Source organism: Triticum aestivum, chromosome 6D (assembly GCF_018294505.1).
Source record: "Triticum aestivum cultivar Chinese Spring chromosome 6D, IWGSC CS RefSeq v2.1, whole genome shotgun sequence".
NCBI classification, from domain to species: domain Eukaryota; kingdom Viridiplantae; phylum Streptophyta; class Magnoliopsida; order Poales; family Poaceae; genus Triticum; species Triticum aestivum.
Genome location: NC_057811.1, coordinates 421899544 through 421919944, shown reverse-complemented (window position 1 = coordinate 421919944; position 20401 = coordinate 421899544). Strand labels below are relative to the sequence as shown.

The following is a 20401-nucleotide window of genomic DNA, read 5'->3' as shown; positions in this document are numbered from 1 at the left end:
TTCATTACATGGGATTGTGTGAAGATGACCCTTCTTGCGACAATACCTACAATGTGGTTATGCCTCTAAGTCGTGCCTCGACACGTGGGAGATATAGCCGCATCGTGGGCGTTACACGTGATCACCTCCCAGAGTGATCACGGCCCAGTAGTATAGCATGGCAGACGGACAAGAGTGTAGGGCCACTGATGGAACACTAGCATCCTATACTAAGCAGTAGGATAGCAGGTAAGGGTAACAACGGTAGCAACAATGACAGGCTATGCAGCAGAATAGGATTAACCAAAAGCAGTAACATGCTACACTATTCTAATGCAAGCTGTATAGAGAAGAATAGGCGATATCTGGTGATCCAGGGGGGGCTTGCCTGGTTGCTCTGGCAAGGAGGGGTCATCGTCGACGTAGTCGATCACAGGGGCGGCATCGGTCTCGGGGTCTACCGGAGAGAAGAGGGGGAAGAAACAATAAATATAAAAGCAAGCATAGCATCACAAAGCATAACATGGCAATATGCTGTGTTGGGGGTGACCTAACGTATGGCTACACGATAAAGGTGAAGGGGAATTCAACCGTGAATGATTTCCCGGTTCCGGACCTGTGTCAGACAGATGACCGGAGGGGGAATGTTCCATGCTCAGGTATTTAGAGGCATCTGACAGGTAAACGGGCCGCGTATTCGGATTCGTTGGATTTTTCTGAGCAATTTTCATGTATAAAGTTTTTCCATCCGAGCTACGCTTTATTTCCTATGATTTTCTAAAGTTTTAATAGTTTTCTGAAATTATTTAAATTAATAGAATTAACAGAAAAGGGACATGACTTCAGCATGACGTGTGGGTGATGTCAGCAGTCAACACAGGTCGGCTGGCCAGGTCAAACCTGACCCGTGGGTCCAGCGGGACCCACATGTCAGCCTCTGTTAGCTTAACAGTGGATTAAACTAATCTAACTAAGCAAATTAGGGGTGTAGGCCCCATATGTCAGTGAGTGTTTAGGCTAGTATAGTTACTTGTTTTGATAAAAGTGTTTATTAAACTAATTATCAGAGTGGGGGCCCACATGTCTGTGACAGAAGCCGGCCCAGTCAGCGTTGACCTCGGTCAACTGGTCAAAGTGGGGCACCTGGGCCCACCAGTCAGTGGCCCAGGCGGTGCCACGCGGGTGCCATGTCGGTGACGTCACCGGAATCACACAGGCGACCATTCCCGCGGCCGAAGTTCGCCGGAGTTGCTCGGATTTCCCGCACAGTGCACCATTCCGCGCGTTTTTGGTGGCGTTCGAACGAGTAGATCGTCCCGCGTCGATCTAGAGTGATCCCAGGTGCGGGGGTGGCCGGAGTGGAGCAAAACGACGACCGCGGGTGGCGCCAGAATACGGGCATCTCCGAAAACCATGCTACGGGCTGTGTTCTAGCTAACAAACGGCACTAGCGGGCTCTACGGACCTCCAGCAACTCGACGGAGGCCACGGCTTGGCTCGGAGATGGACGGGGTGAGCGCAACGAGCTCACGGACGAGGCCGCATGCGGCAATGGCGACGGAGGCACCGCAAGCCATCTACGGTGCATGAGGAGGAACCAGAGGAAGGAGGAGGGTGCAGAGGCTTACGGCGCGGCACACAGAGGCCCTCGAGTGAACGGGAACGCAGAGGGGAGGCGGAATCGATTGCGATAGACGACGTCGCCGTAGGTTGGGGAAAAGCTTGACCCGGCCGCTGCAGGGTACTCCAGCTCGTCCTGAAGCGCGGGGTCGATGAGGACGACGTAGAGGGAGCTCGGGGACTCGGCGACTCAACGAACGGTGGTCGGGGCCACGCCTACGGCGAGGCTTCGGCGGCGATCTCGCTCGGGCGAGGGGTGAGCAGAGAGAGAGAGAGCGGCTGAGATGGAGAGGGGAGTGGGTGGAGGTAGGTGGGGGGGCCTCGGTGGAGGCCTTATCCACCCAGTAGCGCTGTCGGCGAGCTGGCTCGGCGGCGACGGTGGGTGCGCCTCGGTCGCTTGAACAGAGAATGGGGGAGAAGGAGGAGGCCGTGGTGGGCTGGGCTCTAGGCACTGTGCACTTAGGCCAGTGCACAGTGGCCTTTTTCTATTTTCTTTGTACAGAAAAAATGCTATGCATTATTTGAGCTGCCAAAAGGAGTTCTGTAAAATGTGGGACTTGGCCAAATAAATACATTACAATATTTGGCACCTGCCACAAAAAGTTTGGGAGGAGTTTGAATTGTTTTGGATTTTTCACAAATGGAAAAGCATTAAAAAATGTTGATTTGGAACTGCATTAATTTCCAGGGGAAATTAGCTATCTCAAATGATGTTGAATCACTCATGACATTTAGTTAGTGAAAAATTGCAACCCAGCGAACATTTTTGTTTTACTGTTTGGAGAAATAATGTATTTGACTTTATTTTAAAATTGAATTTGAATTGGTTTCGAATCAAAGTGAGATTAGCAACAATAATAGTGATGACTTGGCATCATTAGTAGGGGATTACTGTAGCTTGATTATCCGGGTGTTACAATTCTCCTCCACTACAAGAAATCTCGTCCCGAGATTTAAGAGGTGGAGTAAGGGGGAAGCTATAAGGACGAATGTCTGAAAGGATGAGCATCCGGAAGTTATCTCAAGAAATGAGATTTTATAAGCACCAGGACGCATCGAGAGTGCTATACGGAGATTCAACAAGTTTTAACCAGGTAGGCATCCAGCTGATGCCTAGAATAGGTGATGAAGGGGTTCAGAGCAAAGAAGAATAATGTTGCCTCTGATACCGAAATGAAACATGGTGAGGAAGTTAGCTTGTGTATTACATACGAAGCCGAGTGCCAAGAATATTTCGGAATCAAGGTTGTACAGGAGAGTCAGGTTTCGATCCTGTGGAACTGTGGGTTATGGGCCCACCATGTGGGTTAAGGGGTAGAAAGGGGGATGGCATCTTGCATGGTCATGATAGTAAGGCATGTCAGAGAAAAATCTGTCAGTTATGTTGGCAACAACGTTGGTACCAAGGGCGAGGGACAAAGAGAACCATTTTCCTGCTCGTTGAAACGAGGCGGGCCAATAGGCAAAGTCCTCGTCCATCGGTGGTTACCGGAATGTCAACAACTATAGTAACAGGGTCTTACTGACACGGTTCTACACCATGGTGTTTACATAAGCAGAAAAAATATTACTGCTTAGATCATATAGATCACAAGAAAGGTTAAACAAAACAATGGGAAGGAAAAGGCGATTATCAGATTAAACAGAACAATGGAAATGAAAATGTGTTTAAACACATATTTCAAGGGTATATCCTTCCCAAGGACAAGCAGAGCATGATATCCATGACAGGATATAATGTAGAAAACTCTTTAGGTAAGGGGAGAGAAATTTCATGACATTACCCATATAGCGGTGTTTGGATAGTTGATCAGGAAACATTTAGCATTGGGCTTCAAATTCTCCTATTGAAAATCGGAGTACCATAGGCATGCTTCGAGATAGCATTGACATGGTCATCAGGTGAAGATCGGACTTTGGAAACACAAAGGATCCATCAGGAATAACTTTTAGAATAAGTCTTACAATTTCCTCATGGAAAGAATGGATAACCTTGCTAAAAATGAAAACTATAACAATGGGTCCTCCGGCCCGGTGCGCTAGGCAAGACATCACCTTGCTGGGCTATACAAAGTCCAATGTTACGGCTTTTGGAAAATTTCCCAACCATCATATTTGGCCGAGATTCAGTTCTGATTGGTGTCAGGATACCTCAGACTCATGATGCGTGAGAAGGAAGGGGTGCAACACAATTTTACGAGATGGAGTTGCAAGATTCTCGGGAAATGAATTATGGAAGCAAGTTCCGAATCATGAGTTCATCATTTAACCAAGGAGAGGACGAGGAGGTGGCTGATGAACTCAGCGACAATTCATTCAGATTTTCAAAAGATGGATTTCCACACTTATGTGAACAAGGAGATAACATTTGTCAGATCAAATGATGTAATGAGGTATGCTCGAGGAAGCCATACACAGTTAAACATTGGTTGAAAGGTGCACCCGAAATATGGACTTAGGTATCATGATCAATGTTAGTATGGTGATTCGATAACCAATGGTCTAAGAATGAAATATCGACCATTAACTTCAAAGCAATAGGGTTGCTAGAAGTTTTGAAGACGCACATCATAGTTCAATTGTCGGTTTTCCGGTTAGAAACAACACGGGGACCAAGGAATGAACGGATATGGCAAGAAGTATCACCTATAACAAGATCTCTTAAGAGGTGGTGAAATTCTCACGACTTTCTTGACATAGAAGATGGTAATACTCCAAGGTAAAGAAGAACAAATGCTGGGTAGCAAGGATCTCAAGGTATAATGTAAAACACGAACAATTTGTGTTAAACAGAAGGCAATAAAGTGGTCGATGATAACACACATCATCGAGGGCAAGGATGGTATTTCTCAACAAGAATTCAACTGATATGTTGGAAGAGCTCAGAATGTTGACGAGCACGACACAATTGTCGAGAGATTTCAGGAAGATGTAATCGATCGGCGATGACATCAAGTCAAAGGAATGATGAAGCGAAAAGTTATTGGAACCACGGATGCGACACAAGCTCAAAATCAAGCTTGTTATTCGAGGTGAATTGATAAAATGAGGAAGGTCGACGTAAGCTTCGCTCATCGTTGAAAGTTGTGCTCCGGGAATAAGGACCATGTAGCACAGTTAAATTAGCACGATAATGATATAGCCGATCAGGCTAGCAATGATGTGACGGAGTACCACTCCAATTAAGAATTTTCAAGAGGTAGTGCAATGACACAATATCATCGAGATAACATGAGGCAATACTTGAAGGTAGATCAAATTAGAGGTTGGACAGATGAAATGATCTGCAGAAGACAAGTATTTTAACTTGTCCAGGAAATGGAATTAAGGAGAAACTATGGTCGGAACCACGGTTATGAATGATCAAACCACCGATACAAGATGAACTTATAACAAGGGGTAATCATTTTTACGAGCAGCTTCCACGATAAGTTCTACATCGGGTCCATGGGCATGAACACAAAGGTTCAAGGTCGACTCCCACTTCTTCAATGCATAACCTTTCATTCACTCCTCGTTTTCGAAGAAATTGTAGTGCAGAAGATTTATCTGGCGAAGTACCAGAGGAGTAAGTCTCACATCTCTTTTGAGTTCACACGGATTAGGGAAGGCATAAGTTTAACCCGTAGGGGTATCTTAGGAACACCTACCACTAACTTCCAGAGCATATAATATCAGCTCAATAGCATAGCATGGTTGACAATAACCAGAGGATAGAATTTACCGAAGGCAATATGTATCAGGGGAAGAGCGCACGAGATTTTGAATATGACGGACATTGCTGGATAATAATCCAACAAAGGATTCAGCGGTTCTCAATGGATCTGATGTGAGTATCAGTACTCAATCGGAAAGAATGCAAAGGCATCAGATTATAGAAACAGCTGAATAATTCGACATTCAAGTTGAAGGGAACTAGGTGGACAATCAATTACAACATGATTGGCCGAGATCCAACTCATGTCCAGAATGACGTATGAGCAGGAAGGTCAAATTTCAGGGTTCAAGACAAAGGATGTTAATGAATATTGCTGGGCATATGGATTTAACCACTATGCAGGCAGACAAGACTTTCGGGAGCACTAGGCTGCAGAGGATCTTTGGGAGATCGAATTGCATTCAAAGAATTTTGTGAGACATATGATCAACTGGGGATGAACAATCCCCGATAAGTGTGAGGAATTATTCGTAGGGTTATTCAGGCGGAAAAGAGATGCAAGGCAGTCGGAAAAGGATTCTCAAAAGCCAGAGAATACTTTCGGGTATCTTGTAATAACAAGAACAACTAGGGATGGAAGTATGAACGGCGAGGTACGCAGTTATCCATAAGGATTCAACGGTGTTAAGGGATTGCAAAAGAAATGAACACAAGTTCTCGGGAGTAGATCAGAGAGTATCTTTGAAGTCTTCTCTTGAAGCAGGCAACCATCCAAAATGAAGGCGATCTCCGGGAAAGTCGTTACGAGAACCTAATGTAGTTAGCAAATTCATTTAATCTGAATAGAAGAGAGAAAAGAGTCCCAGAATAAAGATCGAGGAGTAAAAGATGCTACTACCACCCATTTGTGATGTGGGCCCGTAAGCCACACAATCAGTGTTAGTAAAAGTTTTTCAAGGACTAGACTCGACTTCGGCCAAGGAGTTGGAAAGGGGCTACCTACAGGCAGTCAGCTCTAATACCAACTTGTGACGCCCCCGATTCAATCGTACACTAATCATACACGCAAATGTGTACGATCAAGATCGAGGACTCATGGGAAGATATCACAACACAACTCTAGACACAAATTAAAGTAAACAAGCTTTATATTACAAGCCAGGGGCCTCGAAGGCTCGAATACATAAGCTCGAAAACACAAGAGTCAGCGGAAGCAATAATATCTGAGTACACACATAAGTTAAACAAGATTGCCTTAAGAAGGCTAGCACAAAAGTAGCAACGATCGAAAAGGCAAGGCCTCCTGCTTGGGACCTCCTAACTACTCCTCGAAGCCGAACTCCACGTAGAATCATCCTCGCGATCTCTAGCTCCTGGACTCCAGCATCTGGTTGCGACAACCAGGTAGAAAGGAAAGGGGGGAAATTGGGAGAAAAGCAACCGTGAGTACTCATCCAAAGTACTCGCAAGAAAGGAGCTACACTACATATGCATGGGTATGTGTGTAAAGGGCCATATCGGTGGACTGAACTGCATAATGCCAGAATAAGAGGGGGATAGCTAATCCTGTCGAAGACTACGCTTCTGGCCACCTCCATCTTGCAGCATGTAGGAGAGAGTAGATGGTAAGTTCACCAAGTAGCATCGTATAGCATAAACCTACCCGGCGATCCCCTCCTCGTCGCCCTGTTAGAGAGCGATCACCGGGTTATATCTGGTACTTGGAAGGGTGTGTTTTATTAAGTATCCGGTTCTAGTTGTCATAAGGTCAAGGTACAACTCCGGGTCGTCCTTTTACCGAGGGACACGGCTATTCGAATAGATAAACTTCCCTGCAGGGGTGCACCACATTTCCCAACACGCTCGATCCCATTTGGCCAGACACACTTTCCTGGGTCATGCCCGTCCTCGGAAGATCAACACGTTGCAGCCCCACCTAGGCTCAACAGAGAGGTCAGCACGCCGGTCTAAATCCTATGTGCGCAGGGGTCTGGGCCCATCGCCCATTGCACACCTGCACGTTGCGTACGCGGTCGGAAGCAGACCTAGCCCCCTTAATACACGCGCGAGCTTACTGTCCAATGCAGCGCGCGCCACTCAGTCGCAGACGTCAAAAAGAGCTTCGGCTGATACCACAACGCCGAGTGCCATAACTGTTCCCGCGTAGTTGGTTAGTACGTATAGACCAAATGGCCAGACTCAGATCAAATACCAAGATCTTGTTAAGCGTGTTAAGTATCCGTGAACGCCGACCAGGGCCAGGCCCACCTCTCTCCTAGGTGGCCTCAACCTGCCCTGTCGCTCCGCCACAAAGTAACAATCGGGGGCCGTCAGGAACCCAGGCCCACCTCTACCGGGATGGAGCCACCTGTCCTTTCAGACCCCTCATCAGAATCACTTGCGGGTACTCAACGAGCTGACCCGACTTTAGTCACCACATGTGTCATGTATATAAAGTATATAGTATATACCCGTGATCACCTCCCGAAGTGATCACGGCCCAGTAGTATAGCATGGCAGACGGACAAGAGTGTAGGGCCACTGATGGAACACTAGCATCCTATACTAAGCAGTAGGATAGCAGGTAAGGGTAACAACGGTAGCAACAATGACAGGCTATGCAGCAGAATAGGATTAACCAAAAGCAGTAACATGCTACACTACTCTAATGCAAGCTGTATAGAGAAGAATAGGCGATATCTGGTGATCAAGGGGGGGGCTTGCCTGGTTGCTCTGGCAAGGAGGGGTCATCGTCGACGTAGTCGATCACAGGGGCGGCATCGGTCTCGGGGTCTACCGGAGAGAAGAGGGGGAAGAAACAATAAATATAAAAGCAATCATAGCATCACAAAGCATAACATGGCAATATGATGTGCTGGGGGTGACCTAACGTATGGCTACACGATAAAGGTGAAGGGGGAATTCAACCATGAATGATTTCCCGGTTCCGGACCTATGTCAAACTGATGACCGGAGGGGGGAATGTTCCATGCTCAGGTAGTTAGAGGCATCTGACAGGTAAACGGACCGCGTATTTGGATTCGTTGGATTTTTCTAAGCAATTTTCATGTATAAAGTTTTTCCATCCGAGCTACGCTTTATTTTCTATGATTTTCTAAAGTTTTAATAGTTGTCGGAAATTATTTAAATTAATAGAATTAACAGAAAAGGGACATGACTTCAGCATGACGTGTGGGTGACGTCAGCAGTCAACACAGGTCGGCTGACCAGGTCAAACCTGACCCGTGGGTCCAGCGGGACCCACATGTCAGCCTCTGTTAGCTTAACAGTGGATTAAACTAATCTAACTAAGCAAATTAGGGGTGTGGGCCCCATATGTCAGTGAGTGTTTAGGCTAGTATAGTTACTTGTTTTTATAAAAACGTTTATTAAACTAATTATCAGAGTGGGGGCCCACATGTCTGTGACAAAAGCCGGCCCAATCAGCGTTGACCTCGGTCAACTGGCCAAAGTGGGGCACCTAGGCCCACCAGTCAGTGGCCCAGGCGGTGCCACGTCGATGACGTCACCGGAATCACACCGGCGACCATTCCCGCGGCCGAAGTTCGCCGGAGTTGCTCGGATTTCCCGCACAGTGCACCATTCCGCGCGTTTTCGGTGGCGTTCGAACGAGTAGATCGTCCCGCGTCGATCTAGAGTGATCCCAGGTGCGGGGGTGGCCGGAGTGGAGCAAAACGACGACCGCGGGCGGCGCCAGAATACGGGCATCTCCGAAAACCACGCTATGGGCTGCGTTCTAGCTAACAAACGGCGCTAGCGGGCTCTACGGACCTCCAGCAACTCGATGGAGGCCACGGCTTGGCTCGGAGATGGACGGGGTGAGCGCAACAAGCTCGCGGACGAGGCCGCATGCGGCAATGGCGACGGAGGCACCGCAAGCCATCTACGGTGCATAAGGAGGAACCAGAGGAAGGAGGAGGGTCCAGAGGCTTACGGCGCGGCACACGGAGGCCCTCGAGTGAACGGGAGCGCAGAGGAGAGGCGGAATCGATCGCGGCAGATGACGGCGACCGAGGTTGGGGAAAAGCTTGACCCGGCCGCTGCAGGGTACTCCAGCTCATCCTGAAGCGCGGGGTCAATGAGGACGACGTAGAGGGAGCTCGGGGACTCAGCGACTCAACGAACGGTGGTCGGGGCCACGCCTACGGCGAGGCTTCGGCGGCGATCTCGCTCGGGCGAGGGGTGAGCAAAGAGAGAGAGAGAGCGGCCGAGATGGAGAGGGGAGTGGGTGGAGGTAGGTGGGGGGCCTCGGTGGAGGCCTTATCCACCCAGTAGCGCTGTCGGCGAGCTGGCTCGGCGGCGACGGTGGGTGCACCTCGGTCGCTTGAACAGAGAATGGGGGAGAAGGAGGAGGCCGTGGTGGGCTGGGCTCTAGGCACTGTGCACTTAGGCCAGTGCACAGTGGCCTTTTTCTATTTTCTTTTTACAGAAAAATGCTATGCATTATTTGAGCTGCCAAAAGGAGTTCTGTAAAATGTGGGACTTGGCCAAATAAATACATTACAATATTTGGCACCTGCCACAAAAATTTTGGGAGGAGTTTGAATTGTTTTGGATTTTTGACAAATGGAAAAGCATTAAAAAAATGCTGATTTGGAACTGCATTAATTTCCAGGGGACATTAGCTATCTCAAATGATGTTGAATCACTCATGACATTTAGTTAGTGAAAAATTGCAACCCAGCGAACATTTTTGTTTTACTGTTTGGAGAAATAATGTATTTGACTTTATTTTAAAATTGAATTTGAATTGGTTTCGAATCAAAATGAGATTAGCAACAATAATAGTGATGACTTGGCATCATTAGTAGGGGATTACTGTAGCTTGATTATCCGGGTGTTACACACCCTATGTTATAATCGTTGCATGATGAATGCCATCCGATATAATTATCCATCATTGATCCATTGCCTACGAGTTTGTTTCATATTGATCTTTGCTCCGTTACTTTTCCGTTGCCGCTGTTACGATTGCTACAAAACTGCTACTGTTACTTTTGCCACTATTATCGTTACTTCCATACTACTTTGCTACTAAATACTTTGCTGCAGATATTAAGTCTTTCTGGTGTGGTTGAATTGACAACTCAGCTGCTAATACTTGAGAATATTCTTTGGCTCCCCTTGTGTCGAATCAATAAATTTGGGTTGAATACTCTACCCTCGAAAACTGTTGTGGTCCCCTATACTTGTGGGTTATCAAGACCTTTTTCTGGCGCCATTGCCGGGGAGCATAGCTCTATTCTTTCAGTCACTTGGGATTTATATCTATTGATCACTATGAGGAATTTGAAAGATCAAAGAACTAAGATTTTCCCCTCAACTACGAGGGGAGGTAAGGAACTGCCGTCTAGCTCTGCACTTGATTCTCCTTCTGTTTTGAGTAAACTTGTGACACCTACACCTGCTATTGATTCCGATACGTTGCATGATATTGATGATGCCACTTCTGCTATGCATGATGCTTATGATGAAACTACTTTTCTGCTTGATAATACTGTGCCACTAGGTGAATTTCTTGATGAACAACTTGCTAGGGTTAGAGAGAATGAAATTACTAAAACTGATGATATAATTGAAACTGATGATTATGATTCTCCCCCTAGATATGAATTGCCTGTTGTACCTGAGGGTTATGTTATGGATGAAGAAACTGCTAGAGACTTCTTTGCTTGCAATGATAGAGAGGATCTTAAGAAACTGTTAGCTAAGCTGAAAGAAAAATCCTTGAATGAAATATGATCCTGCTTTTGCTACTTCACCTATCTTTGTTACTGATAAGGATTATGAATTCTCTATCGATCCCGAGTTAATTACTTTGGTTGAATCTGATCCTTTTCATGGTTATGAATCTGAAACTGTTGTGGCACATCTCACTAAATTGAATGATATAGCCACCCTTTTGCTGATGAGGAAAAAATTCGCTATTACTATATTCTTAAATTGTTTCCTTTCTCATTAAAGGGTGATGCTAAGTTATGGTTTAACTCTCTTGCTCCTGGTTGTGTGCGTGATTTATTACTTCTCTCAAATATATTTCCCCGCTCATAAGAAACAAGTTGCCTTAAGGGAAATATTTAATTTTGTGCAAATTGAAGAAGAGAGTCTCCCACAAGCTTGGGGGAGGCTTCTCCAATTACTTAATGCTTTGCCTGATCATCCTCTCAAGAAAAATGAAATACTTGATATCTTTTATAATGGACTAACCGATGCTTCCAGAGACCACCTGGATAGTTGTGCTGGTTGTGTTTTCAGGGAAAGAATTGTTGAGCAAGCTGAATTGCTACTGAATAATATATTGAGTAATGATAATGATTGGACACTTCCTGAACCAACTCCGAAGCCAACTCCGAAGAAAAGGGGTATTCTATTTCTCAGCCCTGAAGATATGCAAGAGGCAAAGAAATCTATGAAAGAAAAAAGTATTAAAGCTGAAGATGTTAAGAATTTACCGCCTATTGAAGAAATACATGGTCTTGATAACCCGACACAGGTAGTAGAGGTAAACTCTCTCCATAGATTTGATGAAGGTGATATTCCTCATAATAAGTTTGCTAGTCAATGCTTTGACGAGTTTGATAATTTTATTGTTAAACAAGGAAACTTCAATGCTTATGTTAGTAGACGATTGAAACGTAATGCTTACATGCTTGACCACTTGGGTGATTATATGAGTAGAACTGTTAATGATCTTAAGCTTGTTAGTAAACATGCTTCCATGGTTGCAACTCAAGTAGAACAAGTACTTAAGGCACAAGATGATTTGCTTAATGAGTTCAATAGTAAGAACAATGATAATGTTGTTAGGGTTATGACTAGAGGTGGTAAAATGACTCAGGAATCTTTGTATCCTGAGGGCCATCCTAAGAGAGTTGAGCAAGATTCTCGGAGAACTAATACTGATACACCTAGTCCTAGTAATAAAAAGAAGAAGAAAACTGATAGGACTTTGCATGCTAGTGAACCTACTATAGACACACCTGAGAATCCCAATGATATTTCTATTTCTGATGCTGAGATACAATCTGGTGATGACCATGAACCTAGTAATAATATTAATAATGATGTTCATGTTGATGCTCAACCTAGTAATGATAATGATGTAGAGATTGAACCTGTTGTTGATCTTGATAACCCACAATCAAAGAATCCACATTATGATAAGAGAGACTTGCTTGCTAGGAAACATGGTAAAGAAAGAGAACCACGGGTTCAGAAACCCATGCCCTTTCCTCCTAAACCATCCAATAAAAAGGATGATGAGGATTTTGAGCGCTTTGCTGAAATGATTAGACCTATCTTTTTGCGTGTGCGTTTGACTGATATGCTTAAAATGCCTCCTTATGCTAAGTATATGAAAGATGTTGTTACTAATAAAAGAAAGATACCGGAAGCTGAAATTTCCACCATGTTTGCTGATTATACTTTTAAGGGTGAAATACCAAAGAAACTTGGAGATTGGAGTACCAACTATACCATGCTCCATTAAAAAAACTATGTTAAAACTGCTTTATGTGATCTTGGAGCCAGTGTTAGTGTTATGCTTTTCTCTTTGTATCATAGACTAGAATTGAATAAGTTGACAACTACTGAAATCTCTTTGCAAATGGCTGATAAATCAACTGCTATACCCATCGGTATTTGTGAGGATGTGCCTGTTGTGGTTGCAAACGTTACCATCACCGTCACCACGCCATCGTGCTGACGGAACTCAACTACTTCCTCGACACCTTGCTGGATCAAGAAGGCGAGGGACGTCATCGCGCTGAACGTGTGCAGAACTCGGAGGTGTCGTACATTCGATACTTGATCGGTCGGAGCTAAAAGAAGTTCGACTACATCAACCGCGTGGTCAAACGCTTCCGCTTTCGGTCTACGAGGGTACGTAGACACACTCTCTGGAATGTGATTGTGATTTTTTTTGCATTGCTGTGCATGTAGAAACTCACCATTTCTGGAATCGTCTTACTTGTGATGTTCTATCCAATTTAAACACAAGATGGTAGCCTGGAATCAGTAACCAGAGCCCCTGTATTTGACTATATTTGTAGAGAAACTCAATATGAAAACCGAGCCATGAGACAGGAATGCTCCTATAGTCCTATGCCTCTTATGAAAAATTACAAACAAAAGATTTTCATGCAAAGATCATTAATCTGAAGTTCTTTCAAGTATGACAACCAAAGCATGAGGCACGAATCCTTCTGCTCTCCTTACAATTTTCATATACATATAAACAAAATATTGGAATCATACTGACCAAGTACCATCGAACATTATTCATGACTCAGTGACATTGAATCATATGATAAATAAGCAAATACAAGGGTATCATCTCATATGCATGCCTCTGCAACTTAGTACATACCTCAAAATAGATGGCTTGTAAAATGGTAGAATTAACTTCACTCACAGTCTTCAAGTGTTGTGAAACATCCAATAGTTCCCCGTACATGCAGATTTATACATCTTCACAAAGACAAAGAAATATACCAAGTGCTACAGGCTTCTCAAGAAAGGCTTGCTGCAAAATTACCAAAAATTTATATACAAATCAAAAGTAACGTCACAACATGTTATTAATAACAATGGTACAAGAAAAAAAATGTAGCTAACAGCAGGAATTACATTCTGACTAAAACACATAGATCCCAATTATTAACTATAAACATAAAGATCAAGTGAAAGAAAAATTAAAATAGAAACCGCAAATGGTCCTTTGAGATTTATCAAGGAATTATTTGTTATATGGTCAGTGGCCTTCAGTACTACAATGTGATCGATCTTGGTGCTATAAAACTTGCCACTTGCTGCAGAATAAATAATGCTGAGCCTCTGAATTATTTTTCTTCTCGACTGAGCTCGGATGCACTTTGCAAGAATGTTACTGGATGTGTAAAGATCTGGTGTAGAATGTACCAACTGAAAAGATACATGCAGCAAGGGATAATGCCCTGTGACTTGACTATCAGATGGGCAGATGGCGATGGCTCATAATAGATCTGGTCTGCACTTTGTTAATCAGGAATCCATCATGTCAACAACGTCATTTAGGTGAAACCCTGCTTTGCCTATGTTCTTCCAGCGAATTAAGAGTTGATGAGCTCCAATTAGTATTGTGACAAGATATGTGCCTTGCATCATGTCATACATAACCGAGTAAATTGCACAGAAGTACCACAATTGGGGCATTGGAAGCAGATTGATACCAAGATTGGTAATTTTTACGTGTCAGTACCAACTTTGGGGCGAGGCGTTGCAAAAGAGGCTAAAAGTGATGTTTATACGTATTGACAGGGAAACTGACCGGTTGGGCCCGCCCGTCAGGCGCCACACTGGCCAGTGCGCGCGTCGCCTGCGCTGGCTGCGCGCTGACTCGGACGAGGCCGGCTCGGCCCGTTGGTGCGACCGAGCCCGTTGGTGCGACCGACCCCGACCCCGCTCTGCCCTGTCCTTTTCCTCGCACCTCGTCGGCGGCTGCCTCCCCGCCCGCCCCGCCGCCGCCGCACCACGCCGCCGTAGCCATCGATCGAACAGCTCAGGTGCTGTCACCTCCCTCCTCTCCCCCGCAGCTGCTGTGCCCTCCTCTCCCCCGCGGCCGCTGTGCCCTCCTCTCCCCCGCGGCCGCTGTGCCCTCCTCTCCCCCGCGGCCGCTGTGCCTTCCTCTCCCCCGCGACCGCTGTGCCCTCCTCTCCCCCGCGGCTGCTGTGCCCTAGGCGACGATGGCCTCGGCGACTCTGGCAGGCGGCGATGGCCTGGGCGATGCGAGCGGCGGCGACCTCCCCCGCTTCGATGGCAGTGGCGGCTACTCCAGCTCGGAGTACAGTAGCGCGAAGGAAGATTTTGCGGAGCCGGCGTTGTCGATGGAGCAGAGGCTGCGGATGGCGCGACTTTGGGTGGACAACCCTAGCACCGCCCATCACTGGACTCATGGCTTCGGTGGTGTTCTGTAAGTGCTCCACTGTTCCATTCTTGCTCCATTCTTGCTCACTGAAATTGGGGATTAGGGTTAGAGTGTACTGCCTGCATGTTTAGCACTCTAACTGCTAGGCCTAACTAGAGCAGAGTGGTATATGTTAACTGCTGTTTATATGTTCATTCCTAAATACACTCCTCAACAGTAATGCAGTTGCTAGGCCTAACTAGTGCCTAACTAGAGCAGAGTGCAGTTGCTAGGCCTAACTAGTGCCTAACTAGAGCAGAGTGCAGTTGCTAGGCCTAACTAGAGCAGAGTGGTATATGTTAACTGCTGTTTATATGTTAATTGCTAGGCCTAACTAGTGCAGTAAGCTCTGTTTATATGTTAACTTGTGTATATGTTAACCTAAACAAAACTCTGTTTATATGTTAACTTGTTTATATGTTAACTGAAACAAATCTTTGTTTATATGTTAGACAGTATGTTAAGTAAAATTGTTTATTAACCAATTTTGTCTGTTATTTCATTTTGCAGTTTGTATGATGACATTTTGGATGTTAGGTTCTTTTTTGATGCTTCAGAAATGTTAGAGCTGAAGCTCTGCAGTTCAGATGTAACATACCTGAATATGATTGCAGTGATGGAAACCCAAGGATTTAGTGAATATGATCTGCTGTTTCACATTGAGAATCCAGATTTAGGGGAGAAAGGATTGGAGATGGTAGAGAGTAATGCTGAGTTGCAACTAGTAAAGAGGCAGGTTGAGGAGTGTAAGGTTTTAAATTTGCTAGTGAGGGCATGTCCACCTCCTTGCAGCAAGTTTCAGAGGCAAGAATTATCCACTGTTGTGTTATATGATCTCAGTGAGCCACCCATCTATGCTGTTGATGAAGAAGGAGTTGCCTTTGAAAGTCAGAGTAGCAGCTGCAGTTTAGTAGCTCATGGTACTGGTGTTTGCACACAAGAGAGCAAGAATGTAAAAGGAAAACTGAAAGCTGTTTTGGAAATAGAAGAAGAAGAGGGATATGATGGCAGTGGTGGTTCTGATTGTGAAGGTGAAGATGAAGTGATGTAAACCCTTTTTATATGGGTGATGCTGATGACATAGAGATGGATGAGGGAAAGAAACAGAGAGAGTATGATGAAGTAGAAGAGGAAGAAACAGATGATGAAGAATCTGAGGAGGAAGAAATGGTGCATTACTCTGGTGACACGGAGGTTGAGGAACCTTTTGAAATGGATGAAGATGACAAGGTTGTTTCACAGGATGAAGAAACTGTAATTGTACATGAAGAGAAGAAGAAGAAGAAACAGAAGCTTCTAGTTAGGAAAGGGCCTACAACAAGGACACATTCAAGTGTAGTTCAAGAGGAGGAACCTGATTTCCAACCTTCATCTGATGAAGAACAGAAAGGATTGTTGAAGGAGGCTGATGATGATGGTTATGAGCCATTGGCATTTGTGCTGCCAAAGAAAAGGAAGAGCAGGGCAAAGCAGAGGCCTCCTAGAAAATGGTACAATGAGAAAATGGAGGCACCACATGAGCAATTATGTCTACAGATGTGTTTCAAGGATCAACATCAATTCAGAGAGGCTTTGTTGAACTTACACATCACTCAAGGCAGAAACTTCAAATATCATAGGAACTCAGATCAAAGAATAATTGTAGAATGCAACCAAAAACATTGCAACTTCTTTATGGTGGCAGCAGTTATAAAAGGTGAAACTACTTTTGTAATTAAGAAGATGAGAATTAAGCACACTTGCCCTATTAGTACAGAGACAACAAGGGTAAGTGCCAAGTGGCTTGCACAGAAGTATGAGTCACTGTTCAGATCTGATCTAACAACTGGCATTCAGACTTTGATTGATGCCTGCATGGAGAAGTATGGTGTGGATGTGCCCAAGTCAATGGCATATAGGGCAAAGAACCTAGCTATTGATGCTGTGCTAGGAGACCACAAGAAGCAATACCCTAGGTTGAAAGACTATGCTCAGACAGTGATGGATACAAACCCTGGGAGTAGAGTAGTAGTCACTACTGTAACTCCAACACCCACTGAAAAAATCCCCCATCCAGGTCCAAGATTCCATGCTATGTTCTATTGCATCAATGGAGCAAGGGAGGGGTTTCTCAAGGGGTGCAGACCATTCATTGGTTAGTTTGTTCACCTTGTGCATTAGTTACATATTGTTTCATCTAGAAATGCATTTGAATGTTTTTAATACTGAATTTGCTTGCTCAGGTGTTGATGGGTGCTTCATTAAGTTAACTACTGGTGCTCAACTACTTGCTGCCACTGGTAGAGATGGCAACAACAATATATACCCACTAGCATTTGGTATTGTTGGGCAAGAGGACACACCTAACTGGTGTTGGTTTCTACACCAACTTAAAATCTGCCTAGGAGGAGAAGTGGGAAGGTTTGGTCCATATACAATAATGTCAGATAGACAAAAGGTATGTGCTTGCATCTTATGTCATTGTTCCTATATGGTTGTTTTTTGCTAGATAGTAGCTTAGCTAGTTTAATTGTGTGTCCCAGGGCCTACTAAATGCAGTGAATGTTGTCTTTCCTAAGTGCAACCAAAGGTTCTGCCTTAGGCATATCTATGCAAACTTCCAAAATGCTGGGTTTAGGGGGGGAGATCTGAAAAAGTGTATGGATAATGCTGCCTATGCATATAGTGAACACAAATTTAACATTGCAATGAATGACCTTAGAGCTGAGTGTGAGCAAGCTTGGGAGTGGCTTTGTCAAATACCCAAGAAAACATGGGCAAGGCATGCATTTGACACAAACTGCAAGACTGACCTTGTAGTTAACAATTTATCTGAGGTGTTCAACAAGTATGTCCTAGATGTTAGGAAGAAACCAATTAGGACAATGTGTGATGGAATAAAGGATAAGCAGATGGTGAGGTGGCATAGGAATAGGGAGAGTGGAAAGAAAGCTAGATGGGACATAACACCCCATTATAGTGAGAAGCTAGAGGTTGAGAAGGAGAGGGCCAAATATTGCAAACCAATTCAAGCTGGTGTGGACTTGTGGCAAGTTACAAGTGGGCAGCAAACCCATGCTGTTAACTTGCAAATGCACACATGTGGGTGCAGAAAATGGGACCTAAGTGGCATCCCATGTAACCATGCCATCTCAGCAATAAACAAGGCCAAAAGAAAACCAGAGGATTATGTCAGCAAGTTCTTCAAGAAAGAAATTTATCTGGCAGCTTATGAACCAATGATCTATCCAGTTCCTGGTGAGCATGACTGGACAAGGACACCTGGTCCAGACATTGACCCACCTGCATTTAAAGTGAAGAGAGGAAGAAAGAAAGAGAAGAGGATCAAGGGGAAATTTGAAGTCCCAAAGCCTAAGGGGACATCAAGAATGGGGACTATAACATGTGGCAACTGTGGACTGCAAGGACATAGGTACACAAACTGCAACAAGCAGTTGAAGCCTGAGCTGGCTTTGAGGAAGAACAAACATGTGGTAATCCTCTAATAAGTAGTAACAGGTTTTCCTTCTTGTACATTCTATTTTTTTAAGTACTAACTCATTTTCCTTCTTTGTTTATGCAAGCCTCTTGCAAGGAATTCCAATGCTGGTGCTGCTGCTACTACACAAGCATCAACAACTTCTCATCCAACTCCTACAACAACACCAACAGCTGGAACAGGAGCTGGGAGAGGAGCTGGGAGAGGAGCTGGGAGAGGAGCTGGGAGAGGGGCTGCAGCTGCAGCTGCTGGGACTGGTGCTGCTAGAGGTGCTGGTAGAGGTGCTGCACCAGGTGCTGGGAGAGGTGCTGGGAGAGGGAGAGGTACATTCTCTGCCCCAAGGCAATCTGGTCCCTCCACATCTACTGCTCCCTCTACATCTACTGCTACTCCAGCTTCTGGTGGTAGAAACAGAGGATGGAGAGCCTACTTCTATGCAAGTGGTAACCACTAAATGGCACATGTGCCATGTAATGTTCAAAACTAGATACTTCATGTGTGTTCTTGCATCCTATGGTACAATGTGATCTTGCTGGTGCTCTCAGTGTACTTTGCTGGTGCTCTTATTATACTTTGCTGGTGTACTTTAAGAATCAATGCCATATATGGCTTTTGTTCATGTGGATGGATGGATTTATTTATTAGTTAATGCCATTTCTGGAGCTGGCTTTTGTTCATGTGGATGGATGTGATCTTGCTATTTATTAGTTAATCAATGCCTGGAATGGACTATGTTCATGTGGATGGTTCTTTTTATATCTTTTTATGATTGATATGTTCATGACAATGGTGCATACTATTGGATAGAGTAACTCTGTTGCTGGATATATTGCTGGATATATTGTTGTTTACATTGTTGGATATGTTGTTAAGGTCTAGGCTAAAAAAGAAGCACTTTGGGTTTTGGTGGCTCGGGGTCGACTGAACCACCTAAAGGCATCAACTAGGGTTTTGGTGGCTCGGGGTCGACGGAACCACCTAAAGGCATCATGTAGGGTTTTGGTGGCTCGGGGTCGATGGAACCACCTAAAGGCATCAACTAGGGTTTTGGTGGCTCGGGGTCGACGGAACCACCTAAAGGCATCATTTAGGGTCTAGGGTGGCTCGGGGTCGACGGAACCACCTAAACCTATCATCTAGGCTCTAGGGTGGCTCGGGGTCGACGGAACCACCTAAACCTATCATCTAGGGTCTAGGGTGGCTCGGGGTCGACTGAACCACCTAAAGGCATCAACTAGGGTTTTGGTGGCTCGGGGTCGACGGAACCACCTAAAGGCATCATTTAGGGTCTAGGGTGGCTCGGGGTCGACGGAACCACCTAAAGGCATCAACTAGGGTTTTGGTGGCTCGGGGTCGACGGAACCACCTAAAGGCATCAACTAGGGTTTTGGTGGCTCGGGGTCGACGGAACCACCTAAAGGCATCAACTAGGGTTTTGGTGGCTCGGGGTCGACGGAACCACCTAAAGGCATCATTTAGGGTCTAGGGTGGCTCGGGGTCGACGGAACCACCTAAACCTATCATCTAGGGTCTAGGGTGGCTCGGGGTCGACTGAACCACCTAAAGGCATCAACTAGGGTTTTGGTGGCTCGGGGTCGACGGAACCACCTAAAGGCATCAACTAGGGTTTTGGTGGCTCGGGGTCGACGGAACCACCTAAAGGCATCATTTAGGGTCTAGGGTGGCTCGGGGTCGACGGAAC

At 45.2% G+C, this 20401-nt stretch overlaps 1 protein-coding gene across 1 annotated transcript; it reads left to right on the top strand.

Annotated features, from left to right (window-relative positions):
• The first annotated feature begins 16307 nt into the window (after positions 1–16307).
• Positions 16308–19578, top strand: LOC123142652 (uncharacterized). Its single transcript, XM_044561469.1, has 5 exons — positions 16308–17355; positions 17444–17658; positions 17744–18694; positions 18873–19022; positions 19507–19578. Exons 1-5 carry the CDS (start codon positions 16308–16310, stop codon positions 19576–19578), a joined length of 2436 nt encoding a protein of 811 aa, XP_044417404.1.
• Positions 19579–20401: the final 823 nt, after the last annotated feature.

Coding starts and splice junctions, on each gene's coding strand:
- LOC123142652 (XM_044561469.1), top strand. CDS start 16,308: ATGGATGAGGGAAAGAAACAGAGAGAGTATGATGAAGTAGAAGAGGAA. Junction 17,356..17,443: donor GGGGTGCAGACCATTCATTG/GTTAGTTTGTTC, acceptor TTGCTTGCTCAG/GTGTTGATGGGTGCTTCATT. Junction 17,659..17,743: donor TAATGTCAGATAGACAAAAG/GTATGTGCTTGC, acceptor TGTGTGTCCCAG/GGCCTACTAAATGCAGTGAA.